At 45.0% G+C, this 21,541-nt stretch overlaps 1 protein-coding gene across 1 annotated transcript in view; it reads right to left on the minus strand.

Moving 5' to 3' along the window:
• Pik3ap1 (phosphoinositide-3-kinase adaptor protein 1) overlaps positions 1–17,981 on the minus strand; it is a 114,060-nt gene extending 96,079 nt beyond the window's left edge. The window contains exons 1-2 of the mRNA XM_013017870.1: positions 17,842–17,981; positions 11,809–12,228 (exon numbers count right to left, since the gene is read on the minus strand). Coding sequence (XP_012873324.1) covers positions 11,809–12,228; positions 17,842–17,854 — 433 coding nt within the window. The 5' untranslated portion in view covers positions 17,855–17,981. The remainder of the gene's footprint in view (positions 1–11,808; positions 12,229–17,841) is intronic.
• Positions 17,982–21,541: the final 3,560 nt, after the last annotated feature.

Here is a 21,541-nt window from a genome sequence, read left to right on the forward strand (position 1 = left end):
CTCATGTGGTACAGTGCTAGCTTTGAGCAAAAAGAGCTCAGAGACAGTGCCCAGGCCCAGAGTTCCAGGCCAGGTCCAGCAAAAAGAAAAAAAAAAGTAACTACTTCCTCTCTGCTGGCATTGGCCCCTACCCAGAGTGTGCACAGTCACTGGCAAGTACATATACCTATACTATGCCACCTCTACTTCTCAGAAGGTCAGTCTAATGGCCAAGGAGAGAGATCAAGGAGTTGCACAAGGAGCTTGACCAGAAGCTCAACTACTTGGAATGGCGCACGCCCAATATCTTCCTTTACGTCTATAAAATCCCTATGACCCCATTGTTTTTCCCTTTTCAACACTCTTAACCAAGAAGAAAACAAGTACATAGAACAATTGTAATATTGGAGGAACGTCTGAAACGAAAAGTTCAAAATGTATTCCAGTCTTACAAAATAACTCCTGACCATAGAGTACCCTTCTAAGAAGAAAGTTAGATGTAACCAACAGATGCATTAATTCTAAAAATATATAACATTATACTTTGTGCACTTTTCTGTATCTCAGAGGGTTTCCCATAATAAATCTTGGCAAACTTTTCACATCAGCAAGAAGCCTGACTCTTTTATAATCTAATTAGCTAAGCCTTGACCCAAATATGATTTGTGGCAGGGCAAGCATCCTGCTTTCGTTCTGTCCTTACAAAGGCTGTGGCAGCTCATCTCCCTACTTCAGATGGCTATTCCAAAGACAGACTCCCTATTGTGAATCAAAGCTAATTTATCTTCATTGATGATGAACTTGTAGAACTAAGCAGGTGACAAAATATAGAAAGAGTATAAAAATAAGAAAAAGATATGTGAGAGAGGAAAAGGAAAAGAGAAATGTGAGCTACACTGCATGACACAAACCATCAGCTGCTTGCCCAGGAGGTTTTTGTTTTGTTTTCTTTTGTTTTTGCCAGTCGTGGGCTTGAACTCTGAGCCTGGGCCCTGTCCCTGAGATCCTCTGACTCAAAGATAGCACTCTAGGGGCTGGGAAGGTGGCTCAGTGGTAGAGTGCTTGCCTTGCATGCATGAGGCCCTGGGTTCTATTCCTCAGCACCACATAAGCAGGAAAAGTCAGAAGTGGTCCTGTGGCTCAAGTGGTACAGCTCTAGCCTTGAGCTAAAGAGCGGAGGGACAGCACCCAAGCACAGAGTTCAAGCCCCATGACCGACAAAAAAAAAAGCATTCTACCACTTGAGCCACAGTGCTATTTCTGGCTTTTTCTGTGATTAATTGGAAATAAAAGCCTTACAGACTTTACCACCCAGGCTGGCTTCAAATTTCTATCCTCAAATCTCAGCCTCCTGAGTAGCTAGGATTACAGGAGTGAGCTACCTACACACAGGAACACCTCCCCACCTCCCACCCCAGCACTTTTTTTTTTTTTTTGGTCGTGGGGCCTGAACCCTGAGCCTGGGAACTGTCCCTCAGCTCTTCAGCTCAAGGCTAGCAATCTGCCACTTGAGCTACAGTGCCACTTCTGGCTTTTTCTGCTTATGTGGTGCTGAGGAATTGAACCTAGGGTCTCAAGCATGCAAGGCAAGCACTCTACCACTGAGCCACCTTCCCAGCTCCCTCCCCCCTCTCCTGCCAGCACTTTTTGAATGAGTAACCAAAGAAATCAAGAAACCATGAGAGGGCCGGCGCTGGTGGCTCACGCCTGTAATCCTAGCTACTCAGGAGGCTGAGATCTGAGGATAGCGGTTCAAAGCCAGCCCGGGCACGTAAGACCGTGAGACTCCTATCTCCAATAAAACCACCAGAAAACCGGAAGTGGCGCTGTAGCTCAAGTGGTAGAGCGCTCACCTTGAGCTAAAGAGCTGAGGGACAGAGCCCAGGCCCAGAGTTCAAGCCCCATGACCGACAAAAAAAAAAAAAAAAAAAAGAAACCATGAGAGGAAAAAATTTCAATACACATGATATGTAACATGTTAACATACTAGCATGTTAACATATAGCCTTACTGAAACTTACTGAACTTCACCAGCCACTACATTGCCACTGAATATGTATGGCTATGAGCATCTGAAATATGTGTTGTGTGAAAAATTTGTGCTACATTTCCAATATTTTAAAAAGGAGGTAAAAGGCCTCACTAGTTTTTATACTCATTATATACTGAAATGAGAATGGATATATTGAGTGAAATAATCCCTACTTTGAAATTGATTTTGCCTATTGATCTTCACTTTTTTCATTTTTTCAATTGTAACTACTAGAAAATTGTAAATTTCACACACAGTATGCATTATGCATGCACTAAAATAGCCAGGCACCAGTGTTTCATACCTGTAATCCCAGCTACTCAAGAGGCTAAGATCTGATGATGGAGGTTCAAACCTAGCCCTGGCAGGAAAGTCTGTGAGACTCTTCTCCAATTAAATCACAGAAAAAGCTGGAAGTAGTGATGTTGCTCAAGTGGTAGAGTGCTAGCTTTGAAGAGCTCAGGGACAGAACCCAGGCTCAGAGTTCAAGCCTCAAGACCAGAAAAAAAAAATAAAATAAAATAAAAAAAGAAAAGAAAAGCACTAAAATAGGGTGCAGGTGGTTCCTGTTTGTAACTCAACCTACTCATAATCTGAGGATCTTGGTTCAAAGCCAACCCAGGCCAGAAAGTCTGTGAGATTCTTATCTCTAATTAACTAGCAGAAAACTAGAAGTGGTGCTGTGGCTCTGTGTAGTAGAGCCCTAGCCTTGAACAAAAAGCTCAATGACATAGTTTTAAGGCCTGAGTTCAAACCTAAGGGACTGGCACACAGACAAAAGAGAAAGCACTAAAATGAAGTCGGGGATAGCAATGGCTGTGGCTGTGCCTGTTTCTGTTTTCCTGCTCTGGCCCAGCCCCCAGCGCAGGGCCTAAGAATAGCAGATACCAGGGAAATACCCATCAGATGAAAGGAAGGCTCTGGCATCTACAAAGACAAAAACTAGGCCTTTGTCTAGGAGTGGAGAGGCCCTCCAACTGATCCCAGATCTGATGGAAAAGCAATGTATAACCCTGGGCAAGTCATTCACTCAGCCTGGGCCTTGTTTTTGTCACCTTTGAAATGGAGATGATATTAACATTTGTCTCATAAGCAAACTTCACAGATCAATTGGAATTATGTCTACTAGAAAAATTTTAAGCCAGGCATCAGTGGCTCATGCCTGTAATCCTAGCTACTTAGGAGACTGAGATCTGAGGATCAAAGTTCAAAGCCAGCATGGGTGTGAAAGTCCATGAGACTCTTATCTCTTTTCTCCACTCAGAAAACTAGAAGTGGCATTGTGGCTCAAATGGTAGAGCGCTAGCCTTGAGCTGAAGAGCTGAGGGACAGTGCCCAGGCCCAGAGTTCAAGCCCCATGACCAACTAAAGGAAAAAAAAAGAATTTTGAAGGAGGAAAACAGGTCTTTTGAGTTCTAATATTCTATTTTCTCTCTCTCTGTATATATGTATATGTATATATATATATATATTTATTTATTTATTTATTTATTTATTTATTTTGTCCAAGACTGAGACTCAAACCCAGTACCCAGGGCTTTTGCTCACTGGCTAGCACTCTACCAACTGAGCCTCAGCTCCAACCCCAGTTCTAGTATTCTACACTCACCTCTAGTTATAGTCTCAGGAAAAACAAGACATGAACACATACACACACACACACACACACACACACACACACGAAAAGGCAAGAAAAAGAAAAGGATGGAGAGGGAAAAGGAGAAAGATGAGGGAGGGGGTAAGAAGTTAGACAAGAAATGTACTTATTACCTTACTTATGTAACTGTAACCCCTCTGTACATCACCATGACAATAAAATTTTTAAAAGGAAAAGAAAAAAGAGAAGAAAAACTGAAACAACATGGTACAGTATTAACTGATAAAATTACTATATGTGATGTTTTCATTCTGGCACATTAGGAGATGTAGGCTGGTATAAACTTGAGATTTTCCCACTTGTGTAAACTTTAGCATGCATTTCTTGCTTTTCACTGCAGTCCCCCAGGAACGGGCAGCCAGAGGACTTGCAAACTAGTATAAACTAGGAAGCCATTACGGAGCAGCTAATGAAGCAGTAGGGGCATCAGGTTCACCGCCCCTGGAGCTCACAGTTTGTTGGGAAATTTGTGATCCTAGTGGACTGTGAGTCCTCAATGGGAAAAGTTCCAGGGGGACAAAAATCTCTCCTGAGCTTTAGTCCTCAGTTAGTTGTCCCAGGTACAGCTGGCAGCGAACGGCACAATCAGGCCACAGCCCTCCTGGTTCCCCATGGTGGCCAGGGGACAAAGCAGGGGAAACCCAAATGACTCTTGTGCAGACTACAGCTTTTGAGTGACATCAAAACCATTTCACCACCCCAGCCTGGCACCTTCTTCCCCAACCCTCAGGCCATTTCAAAAGAGGAGATATGAAGCAAGCAACTTGCAGCAGGGTCATTTAAGCAGACTGATAGAGCCAACTACAGATAGATGAACCCACGGCAACCTCAGACACTAGGCAGGAGGACAGCAACAAAAATCTCTTCCAACAGGTCTAAGGTCAGCACCTCCCTCACCCCATCTCCGGAAAGCCCCCTCAAAGCCCCAGAAGCCATCTATAACTCACCATTCACAAAGCCAGCTCACTGAGCAAAGCACGGCGACTTCCCCTTTGCTGAGAATCTAACTGCCTCCCCTCTGTGAAGGCTGCTGCCTATGACGTGCCAAGGCTGACTCTGAGCCCCAGGACCCACTGCCCCGTGACCTGCCTATAATAGGCCTGAGGGCCTGAGCTGCTGCAGCCTCCTCTGACCTAAAAATCAAAGGACTCCAGGACACCAGGCCCGAACCGAAGCCTGACTGTACTGTAGAACCAATGGCAGAAGCTTTCTGAAATTCACATTCCCACATCCACTATCCAGAGATTACCATTTAGTAGGTAGGAATGAGGCCCAAGTAACTGAAGGAAACTAAATCAAAAAGCAATGCCAACATCCAGCCTGGCTCTGGAATCTAAGGCCTGGAGAATTCAGTAAAGCCTCATTCTTGTCTGATCCTGTCTCTTCCATGAGCTTGCTTATTCCTTATCCAAAGGTAAACAGGAGGATGGGGAGGGAAGACAGAAACAAATGAAGCAAAGAGGAAAGCAGTCTGAAACCTGAACGCCCTGAGTTCCAAAATGAGTTGCCCGAGTGCTTAAACAAGATATTTACTCTCTGGAACCTAAAAAGGGTGTTATTGTTTTTGTTGTTATTATGTTTTGGGTTCTTCATTGTTGCTTGTTGTTTTATTTTGTGCTGGTACTGGTACTATCCCTTAGTATTTTTGCTCAAGGCTCCTACTCTACCATTGGATCCACACTCCCACTTCTAGCTCTTTACTGGTTAATTGGAGATTAAAAAGTCTCACAGACTTTCTTGCCCAGGTTGACTTTGAAGCACGATCCTCAGCTCTCACCTTCCCGAGAAAGCAGGATTACAGTGTGAGCTACAAGTGCCTGGCAAAACATCAGTTTTCTCTTCCAGAAAATGGTAGTAAAACAACCTGCCCATTCACCCTTGCCACAATTACTAGCAATTTCCTTAAGAGGAGGAAGGGGGCTGAGTAGTTCTCCATTTGAGGTTTGAGTTTTTTGTTTTTTTGTCAGTCATGGAGCTTGAATTCAGGGACTAGACACTGTCTCTGAGCTTTTTTGCTTAAAACTAGTGCTCTACTTCTTTGAACCACAGCTCCACTTCTGGTTTTCTGGTGCTTAATTGGGCATACGAGTCTCACAGACTTTCCTGTCCAGGCTGGCTTTGAACTATGATGCTCAGATCTCAGCCTCCTGAGTAACTAGGATTACAAGTGTAAGCCATGAGCTTCTGGTTCTACTTGAGAACTTTTGCAAGATAAGTTACAAATGAAATGAATGGAATGAACCAGGCATAAAAGGAAGAAAAAATAAACTACCACACAAATATCAGAAAGGAAGGTGATGGTCCATTTCATGGACAAGGAACTGCTTAGAGGTAATTTGCCACCCTGAATATTTATTTTATTAGGATTCACTTAAAAAAGAAACTGCAGATATTTTATGTTTTTAGCATTGTGGTAAATATCCATTGATAATTTGTTTAAAGTTCCTTCTTAAATTTGACAAGTTGTATTAGACAATATTACCCAATCATGAAACATAGGAAATTCTGCCTTTTGCAACATGGGTAAACTCAGAGGGCATTATGCTAAGTGCCATGGGCCAAAAAAAAAACACTTTATTTTATATGATTTCACTTACATTTGAAATCTAAGTAATAAAATTCAGGGCCAGCACAATACACTTGAGCAATCCCAGCTGCTCAGGAGGCTAGGATTCCGGGAAGCAACATTCAAGGATAGCCTACATGAAAAAGACCCTCAATCTTTCTTAGCAATCCTGATACGGTGGCTCACATCTGTAATCTCAGCTACATGAAATGTATAGGTTAGGAGGATAGTGGTCTGAGGTCAGCAAAAACTGAGATCCTGTAAGAAAAATAACTAAAGCCAACAAAGGGCTAAGGCAAAGCTCAGCAGTATTTTACTTGTCTAGTAAGGCCTAAGTTCAAATCCCAGTACTGGCATATACACACACACACACACAGTGTGTGCGTGCGTGTGCGTGTGTGTGTGTGCGCGCGTGCGCATGCATACACAAACTCACAGAAACAGAGTAGAATAGAGGTTTTCGAGGCTAGAGCAGAGGAGGGAGGAGTAATGGAGGGGAGCAAGGAGGGAGGAGATGACCCATTAAATGGCTCAAACTTTAAGTTATAAATGAATAAATTTGGGGGGTTTAATTATAGCATGGTGACTTTAGTTAATAATACTATATTACTTTCTTGAAATCTGCTTAAAGGTCCTCAGCACATATGCACATATACACACATGCATATACACACAGTGGTTACTATACATGGTGATAGATACATTCATTAACTAGATTATGATGATTATTTCACAAGTCCTCCTATTTTACACCTTGAATAGATGCAATTTTTATTTGTTAATTATACTCTAATAAGACTTGGAACATAGTGATTGGAGGCATGACTTAGTAGAGTGCTAGCCAATGAGCCAAAGTGTCAGGTACCAAGTTTGAGTCCCAGTCTTGAACCAAAAAAAAAAAGGACTAGTGCTAGGCACAGGTGGCTCATGCCTATAATCCTAGCTACTCAGGAAGCTGAGATCTGAGGATAGAGACTCAAAGCCAGTCAGGCAGGAAAGTCCGTGAGACTCTTATCTCCAATAAACCATTAGAAAACCAGAAGTGATGCTGTAGCTCAAGCGGTAGAGTGCTCGCCTTGAGCTGAAGAGTGCAGGGACAGCGCCCAAGCCCCGAGTTCAAGCCCCACGATTGACCAAAAAAAACAAAAAACAAAAAAAGGACCAGAAACATAAAACTAAATAAATTTAGGAAAAGATTTTGGAATCTATTTGATTATCTAGAAACATTTTTAAAAATCTCAGTTGTTTTTTTTTTAAGTTCCAGATATGGTCATATTCCTCTAAAAATTTTCCTGTGGGGGCCAAGGGAAAATACATGATAATTTTTTAATTTTCATTTTTGGGTCCGGTCGTGGGGCCTGACCTCTGGGCTTAGGCACTGTCCCTCAGCTCTTCAGATCAAGGGTAGCACTCTACCACTTGAGCCACAGCGCCACTTCCGGCTTTTTTCTTTTTGCTTATGTGGTGCTGAGAAATCGAACCCAGGGCCTCAAGCATGCAAGGCAAGTGCTCTACCACTGAGCTACCTTCCCAGCCCCAATACATGATAATTTTAAGTACCAACAGAGTTCCTAAAACAAAGGGCATGGCAAGGGATGGATCAGACCAGCAGAAAGTGCTGCATATAAGAAAGCAAATAAGCTTTTCACTATAATACTACACAAAAACAGAAGGTGGTTTCATGTTTCCCTCCACACTCAGCATATGTGTGCATGTGTGCTCACGCACATGAACATGCTTGAAATAAAGCTCTATCTCACTCACTGAGTCCTTTCTCACACAATCTCACAGATCTAAGTTTGTCTTCCAGTGAGATCTGCAACAAGAATAAAGCCCTAGTAAAAAGAGGAAATAAGTGTCGTGCTGTTCTTGGGGTTTTCTTACTTCCTTATTTGAAAATAATCATCCCACAAGTCCAGAAACTTCAGAACAATAGTATCATCTTCTCCACACGGATATCTATCCATGCAGACACTTGGGAACTGGACTAACTAAGTAGAAAAGTTCTAAGCAGCTTCTTCTTAGCAAATTTGTAATGTGAGAAACTGTCCAAGTCATCTGGTCCAGCCCCATTGTTTTACCAATGAAGAATTTATGAGATTAAACTAACTGCTTCCCCACACTGTAGACTCTAATGAAACCATGTGCTGGTGGCTGCCAAATTTGGAGTGGAATAGGAACGCTGATCAAAAAGCTTACAGATTAAGCAAGCGTAAGGACTGAGGTGGCAGGAGAACCCCATCCATCCTAGAGCAAAGCTACTTACATCAGAAAAGCTGTGATGTGGAAAGCTGTCAGCATGCACATGATTCTGGGAGCAAAAGCACAGAGCTTAGGGTCTCCACCTTTTAGTCTGATGACCTAACTACCACACACTGGCTTAATCTTACAGCTAAATGCATGTACTAGAGCTGCCTTGATATGATGCTGCCTCCACTCCTGCAACAGTAGAGAATTTTTAAATGGTTCAGGTACAGCAGAGGTGTTGGACCCCTGATATGACAAGGAGGGTGAGAGCAGGGGGTTTGGCTTCATTTTGGACCCTCAGCAGCAGCAGCATCTAAGAGCTGACTAGAAGTGCTCAGTCTTGAGCTCTCCCCAAACTTTCAGAGTCAGAATATGTACACTGCCCAGATTCACAAGTCCTTCCATGCACATAAAAGCTGGAAAACATTTACTTAGATAGTGCAGCCCAAACCAAGACTGACTACTTGTAGCCAGTTTTTAATCTCAGTTTCATCTTCCTCTTTCCTATAATTCTAATTGTCTCTCTATCCATTGGTTTGGAACTAACCTCCCCATCAAAACAATCTTTTTCAAAGAGGTTATCTGTTTTCAGATCAGAAGTGCTGCTGTGAAGTATTTTATTCTTTCTGAAACACTTGAAGCTAAAGGCTTACAGGATACTAAGCCAGTTTGTACTAACAAGCAAAATATTAGAGAAAATCTATTTATCCAGGAATCCAATCAATAGATACATCCAGATAATGCTAAAAGAAATGTGTGCACTAGGCACTGGTGGCTCATGCCTATAATCCTAGCTACTCAGGAGGCTGAGATCTGAGGATCACAGTTCAAACCTAGCCCAGGCAGGAAAGTCCAAGTCACATTTGTCTCCAATTAACTACCAAAAGAAAAAAAAAGCTGGAAATGGAGCTGTGTCTCAAGTGGTAGAACACTAGCCTTGAGCACAAAAGCTCAAGGACAGTGCCAAGGTCCTGAGTTTAAGCCTCAGGACAGACACCAAAAAAAAAACAATTGAACTACAGCCTACCCACATCACAAATACTAAGTTAGCAATCTACCATGGAGCATACTCCAAGTCCTTTAGTATGTATTTTTAATACCATCACTGTGATATTTTATTTATTTATTTATTTTTGTTGATCGTGGGGCCTGAACTCTGGGCCTGGGCATCATTCCTCAGCTCTTCAGCTCAAGGCTAGCGCTCTACCACTTGAACCACAGAGCCACTTCCAGCCTTTTCTGCTTATGTGGTGCTAAGAAATTGAACCCAGGACCTCATGCATGCAAGGTAAACACTCTACCACTGAGCCACCTTCCCAGCCAAACTATGATATTTTAAAGAACAGTTTATTAAGAGTGTGTAGTGTGAAGTGCCTATACAGTGACAATACATCAATAAAGCTCTGACTGATTGGCAGTATGTCATAGTGGTCTACATATGAGGTCATAATGGACTCCAACAGTGATATACCTCATCCACACCAACAGTTCTTTGTAAGTTCAGGCAGCTCAAAGCAACAAAATGCAATCATGCACATGTGAATTACTTTATATTCATTTTCTTGCAAAGCAAACATAAGCAACCTCAAGAAAAATTACAGAGCCAGGTTCTAGGCATTCTGGTGAAAATCTTTTGCTTCTCCACTAATCAATTTAGGGCTATACTATGTTAAGAGACCTGTTCATATTTATTGATTCACAGCAGCCTATTCCTGGGATAAAAACACTTTCTAAAGTCAATCAGGAGATTGGAAGTGTGGCTTAGTGGTAGAGCATTACCCAATGAGCGAAAGCGTCAGGTCAAGAGTTTGAATCCTGATCTCAGACAAAAATTAAGTAAGTAAGTAATAAAGTCACTCAGAATTAGCAAATCCTTGGCTCCTTGGTTCAATTCATCAGATGAGACAGGAGTGGATGAACTAATTAGTGCCCAAGTCACACCAAGAATCATAGAGGCAAGCACAGCTAAATCAGGCCTGAATTTTTCAGACTTCTTGACTGGTGTCAAAGATACAGATCTCAAATGGTCAGAGAACAGCAGATAAACACACAGCCCACTCATACCCCACAGAGAAGCAAAAATAGAAAAGGAAAAGAGGAAGAGAAGCTATAACAGCATCCATCCCAGAGCACCTCTTCCGCTATGTTAATTAGAGCATGTGTCACACTTTTTGGGGCCACCAAAGTCACCAGCCCTGGCAGAAAGGATTGGAATTTTCCCACTCCAAAAGCAAGATTAAAGACAGAAACTAGGCTAGCAGGAAATAAAGAAAAAGGGCTATTTCTCTATAGGTGTCATCTAAAAGTAACACTTCTTCAACAAAAAATGTCAATGTCAGAGCTAGCGGACCATGTCTTAAGCCTGAAATCCTAGGTACTCAGGAGGCTAAGATCTAAGGACCAAGATTTGAAGCCAGGCTATGATATTTATCTCCAATTGACCACCAAAAAGCCAGAAGTGGAGCTGTGGCTCAAGTGGTAGCACCAGTCTTGAGTGAAAAAGCCTAGGGTAGGCCCTGCATTCAAGCTCAGTACAGGCACACACACATACAAAAAAAAAATGCATTCCTATGATGATAAACCCACACCCACAGTAAATAAAATCTCTGCCCCACCCCAGCTGCTGTCTAGGTGGAAACCTGTGTCTTCCAAGGCATAGAAAAATTCCAGAAAGGCCAGGTACCAGTGGCTCATACCTGTAATCCTAAGTACTCAAGAGGCAGGCTGAGATCTGAGGATCACACTCTGAAGTGAACTCAGGCAGGAAAGTCTGTGAGACGCTTATCTCCAATTAACCACCAAAGAAACTAGAAGTGGAACTGTGGCTAAAAGTGGTAGAACAGTAGCCTTGATTGAGCAAAAACAGAAGCTCAGGGTCAATACCCAGGCCTGAGTTCAAGTCCCAGGACTAGCATAAAAAGCAAGCAAGTAAGCAAGCAAGAAAGAAAGAGAGAAGGGAGGGAAGGAGAAAAGGAAGGGAAAGAGGGAGGGACAGAGGGATGAAGGGACAGAGGGGGAAAGGACGAGATGAGAGGGGAGAAAGAAAGGAAATGAAAAGAAAATTCCCAAAAGGAGGCTTTTATCCTAGAACGAATACAAGAAAAATACGTATATAAGAAAAAGTGTCCTCTTTGCTTCCTACCATCCAAGAGACCCATCCTGCTCCAGGAGCTGGCTGCTTTAAACCAAGACATAGCACCAGGTCTCAGCATAGCAAGATCTCCTTCTAAAAATAAATTGCCAGTATTAACATAAAAGATGTCTAGGCTGAGCATCTAGCACCTGACTCCGACTCTTGCTGCTTTTTTCACCAGAAGTAATGCTTACCTTCAGAAATGGCCTTCCTCACAGCTGCCAGGTACGCCTCAGGCTCATCGTCACAGGTGAGCTCCTGCCAGTGGGCCCAGTCAGGAAAGAGGGGCAGGAACTGCTCATGGTGGGCCTGCACCCCGCAGAGAAGCCTCAACACGCGGCGAGGGGGGTGGAAGGCCCTCTGCAGCAGGGGCAGCAGGGATGGCTGGTAGAAGAGCTGCACCAGCTCTGCAGACAGCAGCACCAACACACAGCGTGCACTGAGGAACACACGCAGGTCCTCAGCTGAGACCGACACGTCCAGGCCCAACCGGTGGCTCAGCATCTTGTGGCTGCGCACCTGCCGGCTGGACAGGAAAAGTTCCTGCAGGTAATGGCACCATTCCTCTGCATCCTGGCTGTAGACAATGAGGATGTCGTATCCGTGGGGCATTCCTGAGCACAGAGGAATGAGAAGCTTGTTAACATATACCAAGAGACACCCACAGCCACTCCTGGTCTATCTCTGCACAGCTATCTAACCGCTGTCTCCACTCACAGTTGGTCTGGCCACCATTCCAGAGTCTAGCTTTGCCCAAACATACATGGCTGTTGCAAATCTTTGCAGAAGCTATTATTTTACCTGTTCTTCCCCCCAGCTCCTGCGGCCCCAAAGCTAGTACAGTCAAGGGTATTTTCCAGGTATATTTTAAGCACAATGACTAGTAAACTTTCTTATCCTCTCAAGATGAGGGAAAAACTGAATGTGGAGGTTAAGTACCTTGCCCAAGGTTCACAAGAGCAGAGTCAGAATTTAAAGGCGCTGGGTGGCTTATGTCTGTAATCCTAGCTACTCAGGAAGCTAAGATCTGAGGACCACAGTTCTAAGCCAGCAGTGATTAGAAAAGGCTATGACTCTGAACTCCAATTAGCCAGCAAAAAGAAACAGAAGTGGAGGTGTTACTGAAGTGGTAGAGTAAAAACCTTTAGAAAAAAAAATCATGAGACCCTGAGTTTAAATCCCAGTGCCAGTGTGCATGCACACGCATGTGAGCACGCGTTCACACGTGCACACACACACACAAATGTGAAGGCAATTTGATTTGACTCAGAACCCAGCTATCTTCTCAATTACACATTGGTTAGAATCATAGATGTGAGATTGGTCAGTCAGATTTAGAATCTTAGCTCTGCCACCTCACTGTGTAACCTTGAGCAGATTACTTATAGGTCTTCTAAAACTCATTTTATTCACCTCTAAATACAACATAGTGGTAATATTTATCTGTGTTTCAGAACTAATTAGATATAGCATGCAAAGTACTAAGCATTGGTTTACTATGTAAAAAACCCTCAATAATTAGTAAAAGGTTCCAGGCCAGATATATAGTAAGATCCTGTTTCAAAAGATTCTCCCCCACGAAGAATAACAATCTATCAATATTGGTTCACTAACTGTAGCAAATGTAGTATACTAGTATACTTTAATAATAGGATAAACTGGGTATAGAATATATAGGAACTATCTTAGCTGTTTTCCTGGGGACTCACTGTTTTAAAATAAAATTGAAATAAAAACCCTTAAGAGCCAGGCACTGGTGGCTCATGCCTCTAAACCTAGCTACTTAGGAGGCTGAGATCTGAGGATCACAGTTTTAAGTCCAGTCAGGAAAGTTCATCAGATTCTTATTTACCAGCAAAAAGCCAGAAGTATAGGTGTGGCTCAGTGCTAGAACATCAGCCTTGAGTGAAAAAGCTAAGTGAGAGTGTGAAGCTCTAAGGTCAAGCCCTAATATCAGAATAAATAAAATACAAGGAGATAAAATAGGGCTGGGAAGGTGGCTCAGTGGTAGAGTGCTTGCCTTGCATGCCTGAGGCCCTGGGTTCGATTCCTCAGCACCACATAAGCAAAAAGAAAAAAGCCAGAAGTGGCGCTGTGGCTCAAGTGGTAGAGTGCTAGCCTTGAGCTGAAGAGCTGAGGGACAGCGCCCAGGCCCAGAGTTCAGGCCCCATGACCGGCCCCCCCCCAAAAAGAGATAAAATAAGCTTTAAGAGGTTTGCCTCTTCTATTTAAAATAACACATTTAACCATGGGCTTCTAGGGTTAAATTCCATCCAAGTTGAGCAAGCGCATTTGAAAAATGCCTCTGACTCATCATCACAACCTATTTGGACTCTGAGTTGGGGCAATGGAGACCCATGCACTAAATCTAGTCAAATCTGGCCTTCATGTAAATAAGGACCGTGAACTCTGCCATGCTCCTGATTATGGAAGTGCTATTGAAACTGAAAGCCAGTAAAGTTGTAGGAAAGTCCAGAATGGAAGTCACAGTTCCTCTCCAACATCCTGGGTGACAATAAATGCTTGTCAGTGGTTCTCCCTTGTGTGGAAGATCCCCCTTTCTTCAGTGACTGCTCCCTTCCCTTAACAATAAGGCATTTTTCCATTTGTCCAAAGTCACTTCTCCTTTGAGGGTTTTTCTTTCTGCCAGCCACTTGTGGGTCACGCCTATAATCCTGGCTACTCAGGAGGTTGAGATCTGTGGATCACGGTTCAAAGCCAGCCTGAGCAGGTAAGTCTGTGAGGCTCTTATCTCTAATTAACCACCAGTAAATCAGAGGTAGCGCTGTGGTTCAAAGAGGTAGAGTGCTAGCCTTGAGCAAAAAGAGATCAGAGACAGCACCCAGGCCCTGGATTCAAGCATACAACTGACAAAAGAAAAGATAAATACAATATGGAGTCCAGAAAGCCCAGGCAGAACTGAGAGAAGGGCTTTAGATTTATAGAGCTTCGAGAAAGGTTTGGAGATGAGAAGAATAGATGAGGTGGCAGCAGGGAGTCACAGTGCTAGGAAGAAACACAGTGACTGGAAGAGAGATGTCACTGAATGACTCAGACTTTAGCTGAGAAAAGACAGTGAATTTCTCAAATACACAGGCTAGCCATTTCTTGAGTCTGTGGGTGACTCTAAGTCACCCAGTCTACCTGGCCTGGAGTCCTATGTTTGAATCTGAGCACCATATTTAAGGAGAGATGTGAAGGCCAAGCACAGTGGTTACAATTGTAATCTCAATGCTTTGGGCAGTAAAGATTGGGAGCACCTTGGTTCCAGAGCAGCCCTGGGAAAAAGTTTTAGGGAGACCCCATATCAACCAATAGGCAGGGCATTGTGATGCACATCGTCATCCAGCTTCTTGGGAGGCTGCCGGGGCAAAAATTCAAGATCTGAAAATAAAGTAAAAAGGACTGAGAGAGTGGCTCAAGTAGTAGAGTGCCTACATAGCAAGCATGAGATCCTGAGTTCAAGCCCCGGTACCACCAAAAAGGTAACAAAGATAGTGACTGATATTGGGAGATATCTGGTAATAAACACCCATTAAGAGCATCCTGTCTCCTGTGAATGTGAACATGAGGAGTATTCAAATTTAGGGACTTGGCAAAAGTGTAGAAAGGCCTCAAGGATGAAATGAAAGTAAAGATCACAAAAATCAACAAGTCCCTTGCAGCTCTGTGGTACTGTAGGTTCAGTAGGATAGACGCATTAGAGGTAAGCTTAAAGAGAGGACCAGGACCAAGTGTGGGAACACTCCTCAAATTCTGGAGGCTGATGTACGTAGAGAGAGCTCCAGTGTTCACCAGCCACAGGTTTGGCTGTCACGTGTGAATACATCAGAGGCCATCAGAACCTAGGCCATCAGGTTCCACAATAGGCTGTGTCCATTTCGTTTCCTCCTGATGCACAGGCTTCTTTCAAAGACCAGGAAACTCCAGGATTTCAGCAAACAAACAGATCTCTCAGGAAATAAAAGGCTAATGCTTACCTTTCAATGGAAGGAAATTATTTTTAATCAGAGGATTAGGCCATAAAAAGGGAATGAAGTAACTAAAGTATCAACATTATCTATCACTGAGCAACCTTTGAAAGCATTATGCCATGTGAAGGAAGCCAACCAGCAAAGACCACAGGATCCAGGATCCATTCATGCCAAAGTCCAGAGCAGGGAAATTTTTCAGGCTGGAGAGGCAGGAAGGGTAAGGGAGAGCTGGCTACAGAGTATACAGTTTCTTTCTGAGGTGATGAAAATGTTCTGGAATTGACTGTGGCAATACATGCACATAACCATAGAGAAACTAAAATCCATCAAGTAGAACTGTACACTTTAAGTGGGTGGCCTGGAGGACTGTAGAGGCTACAGCATCTGGACAAGAGACACTACCTTCCTCACTATGACTGCCCCCATGGGTCCTTGGGCCTCCAGTCCCTGAGAGCCCCAGGGGACCAGCTACCACTTTTAGAACATGACATTTTGTCCCATCACAGAGGATGTGATAACTCTAACCATTAACCCACATACAAGGCCAAATAACCCAAGTTCCACCCTCCTAACCACACCCACTATCTGGCACATTAAGCAGGACATTAAGCAGCTCACCTAGCCCCTTCCACGCAAAGGCTCTCCAGTTTGCTGTTGCTTGCACACAGCAGCCTGGGTCCTTTTCTAAACATGAAAGAAGGCAGTGACTCCATGGGCTCCTTGCTTTCTCCCCTACCCGGCAACTATGCCAAGCCCTGCTGGCTGTTTTCTGTTCCTTGGACACACTGTGCTGATTCTCCTGCCTAGGACCCTCTCTTCAAATAGGGCCCTTCCTCTCCTCCTTCAGGACTGGGCAAAGTTTCCCTTTCTCTATGAGACCTCAGCTGGCCCCTTCTTTCAAGTTCTATCACAAGTCCCCTTTTCCTTCTCTGTTGTTTTTCTACATATCACATCAAATACTTTGCTGATTAAGGAAACAAGGCAAGGTTGCCCATCTTCCTTCCCTATACCTGTACTCCACAGGGGAATGGCTTCTGTCTGCTGTTTGGTGAAGGAACACTAAGCAGGCAGTAAATATCTGTCCAATGAATGAACTCCCTCTAAAGAACTCTGCTTCAGCCTTCATATGCAATATGTGGACCATGGGTCTGTCATTACTAGGCTCATAGTAATGAGCCAATTCAGCCTCTTCAATAGCTGCATAGCCCAGCTAGAACCAAGAGGCTGAAATGAACCACCTTCTTAGCCCTTAAATAATGACTCTGGGTCATCAAAGCTAATAGAACTGACTTCCTTGGCCTTTGTGCCCACTTTCAAATCACCGTGACCAGGCTGAATCTTGGTAGGTCCAGAGACAGCATTCTAGCATCTTCTCCCACTCATCCTCCAAGAAGAGGGCCTTCCCCCAGCACCCATTTTCATGTGTTATCTCTACTAAAACATAAGTTGTGCTGCTGAGAAAATCTACCTGAAAACATGGTAACTATCTCTTCTCATCGACTAATAACTTCTGGAAAACAGAGACTGGGTTGTCCTGGTCACCACTGGGAACACAATAGGTGAACCATGTTTACTGGGGTGTACAGGCAGGGTTGGTTTGTTGTTTCTGATCATTATCATTATTGTGTGCTTTTCTCTCCATTGGAGTGACTTGCCAAGTGTATAGTACCCACGATCCAGAAGGGCATGTTCTGATGGGTAGATTTACCTAGTCACTTCAACTTTCCCCAGTCCTGAAAGTTCTGCAGACGCTTTAGAAAAATTAAAGTTGCAGGGATAGGGTTGTCATATTCCTAACGTTATTCCAGGAGGGAGGTCAGGGGCTTGAGCCGCTGGGACCTGCCAGCACCACATAGGTCTGACCGAGCGCCCCCTATTGGCAGATGAGACCCCAGAGACGCATTTGCCTGCACAGACAAGTCTGCGCTCGGCTTCCAAGCTACCAGCTTCCGAAGGCTGTTCGAGTTGGAGACATGGGAGGAACGACCCTGGGAAGCTCCGAGAGCAGAGGAGGGGGGAGAAACCGTGACTTAGAAGCCGAATTTCCGTAGAGGGCGGTGATCAGCAAAGCAGGGGCTGGAGAGACGTTTAGAGAAGTTTGAGACCAAGCCTGGGAAATAAAGATCAAAGAGGATTAAGAAAAAATCCCTGCCCAGAAGAGAACAGAAGCGACAGAGCGCGCACTCGCCACCCCGGAGACCAGGGGTGCACGAGTGGGCAGGCTGCGGGGCGCCCCGAGCCCTGCCTACCCACCTGAGGCTGCCATGCCGGGGACGCGGCTCACATGTCCGGCTCAATGAGTGCCGGTGCCCGGGGCCCGCAGCCGCGGCCCGGAGCGCTGTCCCCTGGGCGCGGGGCGAAAGGGCGCTCAGCTCCGCGCACGACCAGCTGCTTCTGGCGCTTCCTCCCTGCGGGCAGCGGGGACTCGCGGAGGGACTGGCCGAGGGGGCGTGTCCGAGGGTCCGCCCCGCCCACACGGCTCCGCCCCGCCCTCCGGCTCCGCCCCCAGCACCTGCCTCCTCCGCGGCGGTTGGGGAGGGGAAGTGAGAACCCCGGGTCGACCCCGTGGCTGGCCGGCCCTCCGAACCCACCACGTGCGCCCCACACTTCGGGAAAACAGTCCCACCATCTCCGATCTGCCACCTAAGAGCAGCCCGAGGTGTTGTTGAAGTGAAGCTAGGAGAAAGGAGGGCTGGACAATCTCTGGAACCTGAGCGGTAGTGTATAGAACACCAGCTTGTCCCAGACACCTGTTTTACCCCCGGGGCTGGTGCCCCCTTAGGGAAGAGGAAGGGGTAGGAAGGGGAAGTCGAGGCAGCTGGCCTGGGGATTGGGTGTTGCCCTTGAGTACCCTTCTGTGACTTATTGCGATTCCTTGGATCAGGTCTCCTAACGACCCACAAACGTTCATTATAATCGCATATGATAAATGTCGGTTATTACCACCGCATATTGTGTCTGTCTGTCTATGCGGGGCGGGGTCCCAAACACTTCTCACACGTGAGTACAATGCATCCTGACAAGAATCTTACCAGGTAATTCCCACCGACTTCCTCAGCCCAGCTCCTGGCTCAGTCTCCCACACAGAACAGATAGATGCTCCTGGAGGCTGGACCCCAGAGCCAGCGTCCTGTCCCTCCTTGTCCTCCTCTCCCGCCTGCTGCTGTCACTGACCTGAATAACATGAGCCAGGATCTAGAGGAAGGGAGAGAGCAGTGGGGAGGGTAAGGGGAAGATTCCGGTCTAGGTAGAAAGCAATGAAATGGATTCAACAACAATGGAAATGGCGGGATGGAGCAGTTTATAGTTTATAGCAAAGATAGTGGCTTCAAACAACCCAAAACTTTTGGTACTTCAGTAGGGCAACATGACAATGGACCAAGAGCAGCACCTATTTCTGCCATACAGAAGAGACTCTAGTTCTGTCCTGCTCAGCACACAGCTCGACAGCATGAGATACTTGTTACTGACTCCAATGCTCACTTTACAGATGAAGATGTAAAGTTAGGGTTGAGTGAGGAGCCCTCACTCCTATCCTGTCATTGATGGATTTGTATTCAACCCTGTTCAATGGTCCAAGGAAGCTCAGGCATGGCCATACGGATGGGGTAGAGAGTATGGAGACAGAACTATGTGGAACAGGCAGGTGGGTGGGTTGGACTATATATAGTTTTGGTCACCAGTACCTAGGTTTTACCTGATAAACATTCTGCCCTCTCCACCTCTTCCAGATAGTTCCAACGTTCTAACCCAGCAAAGTATCAAATTAAAACCCCAAATAGGCTAGGTGTGGGTGACTCATGCCTGTAATCCTAGCTACTCAAGAGGCTGAGATCTGAGGATCATGGTTTGAAGCCAGACTGGGAAGAAAAGTGTGTGAGACTCTCATCTCCAATTAACCACCAGAAAATCAGAAGTGGTGCTATGGCTCAAAGTGGTAGATAGCTAGCCTTGAGCAAAAAGTGCTCAGGGACAGTGCCCAGGCCCTAAATTCAAGCCCCATGGCTGAAAAAAAAAATACAGGTGGCTTTTCAGAAGCAATGAGCTACCAAGAAGATTAGCCTTCTTGTAAAAGAGTGGTCTCTCCACTTACCCAAATGGCCACTCTCTACAAAGGTCCGGTCGCAGCCCAGCCTCCCCTCCAATACATATCTGTGCCAGATCCAGATAGTGCCATGTCCAGAATCTGGATCTCAAATTCAGGCACATGAAATGTTACAAACCTACTATTTGACTCTGGTAAAGTTATTTGCCTGAACTACAGTCACTCATTTGGTTAGTAAGTGTCAAAGCTGGATTGTAATCACATTTATTCATTGCACAAGGGCTGCCTTTTCTGTCACATGCGGTGACTTGGAAGCCTTGCCAGTTAGCCCCCAATAACTTTTCTTTCTTTCTTTCTTTCTTTCTCCCATTCCTTCTCTCTTTTTCTTTCTTCCTCCCTCCCTCCCTCCCTCTCTCCCTCCCTCCCCCCTTCCTTCCTTCCTCCTTCCTCCTCTCTCTCTCTCTCTCTCATTCTTTTTTTTGTTTTGTTTTTAATTTTTTTTGTCAGCCTGGGGCTTGAACTCAGGGACTGGGCACTATCCCTGAGCTTCTTTTACTCAAAGCTAGTGCTCTACTATTTGAGCCACAGCACCACTTCCAGCTTTTATCTGTTTATGTGGTACTGAGGAATTGAACCCAGGGCTTTGTGCATGCTAGGCAAGCACTCTACCACTAAGCCACATTCCCAGCCCCTCTTTTTACTTTTGCTGGTCCTAAGGCTTGAACTCAGAGCCTAGGCGCTGTCTGTCCTGAGCTTCTTTTTGCTCAAGGCTAGCGCTCCACCACTTGAGTCACAGTGCCACTTCCAGTTTTTTTTCTGAATGATTTATTAGAGATAAGAGTTTCATGGACTTTCCTGCCCAGACTGGCGTCAAACCATGATCCTAAGATCTCAGCTTTCTGAGCAGCTAGGACTACAGACATGAACCACCAGTACCAGGCTTTTTCTCTCCTTGTTTCTTAGTAACAGAACCCCAATTTTATTTGGGAAGAGCAATGTATCCTACTAAAAAAACTCCATCCTCTTTGAGAATTAGAGGAGTCCCATCATTTGTTGGGGTGTCCTGAAAAGTTCTCTATAAGAGGTTTAACTGCTGGCATACACCCCCTGACTTTTCCCCCTTTTATTTTTATTTTTTTTTTGGGTCCAGTCATGGGGCCTGAACTCTGGGCCTGGGCTCTGTCCCTCAGCTCTTCAGCTCAAGGCTAGCGCTCTACCACTTGAGCCACAGCGCCACTTCCGGCTTTTTTCTTTTTGCATATGTGGTGCTGAGGAATCGAACCCAGGGCCTCATGCATGCAAGGCAAGCGCTCTACCACTGAGCCACCTTCCCAGCTACTTTTCCCCCTTTTAATGCTTGGAATGTGAATAGGATGAAGATACAGCAGCCCTTTTCGATCATAAGTTGAGCATAGAGATGTAAGCCATGGCCTGGGTATATGGCTTAATGGTAGAGTGCTTGCCTAGCATGCATGAAACCCTGGGTTCGATTCCTCAGTACCACATAAACAGAAAAAGGCCGGAAGTGTCACTGTGGCTCAAGTGGTACAGCACTAGCTGTGAGCACAGAGGCTCAGGGACAGAGCCCAGGCCCTGAATTCAAGCTCCAAGACTGACAAGAGGGGTGGGGGGTAAGCCATACCCTAAGGATGGTATAGCAGAAACATAGGCAAAGCCTGATTTCCTACTGACTGTGGAGTGCCCAACCCAGGACCAACAAATTTCCCGCCTCTGCTCATCTTTACGTAAGAGGGAAATGAATATGTCTTGTTCTTGCTTGAGTTATGATTATGTGCTAGAAGGGGAGCTAACATTTACTGAGCACCACTTATAATGCATGAACGTCTATGCTGTCATAATTCTCACAATCATTCTGCATCACAGATGCAGAAACTGAGAATCTGTGAT

Source organism: Dipodomys ordii, unplaced genomic scaffold, assembly GCF_000151885.1.
Source record: "Dipodomys ordii isolate 6190 unplaced genomic scaffold, Dord_2.0 Scaffold36, whole genome shotgun sequence".
NCBI lineage: Eukaryota > Metazoa > Chordata > Mammalia > Rodentia > Heteromyidae > Dipodomys > Dipodomys ordii.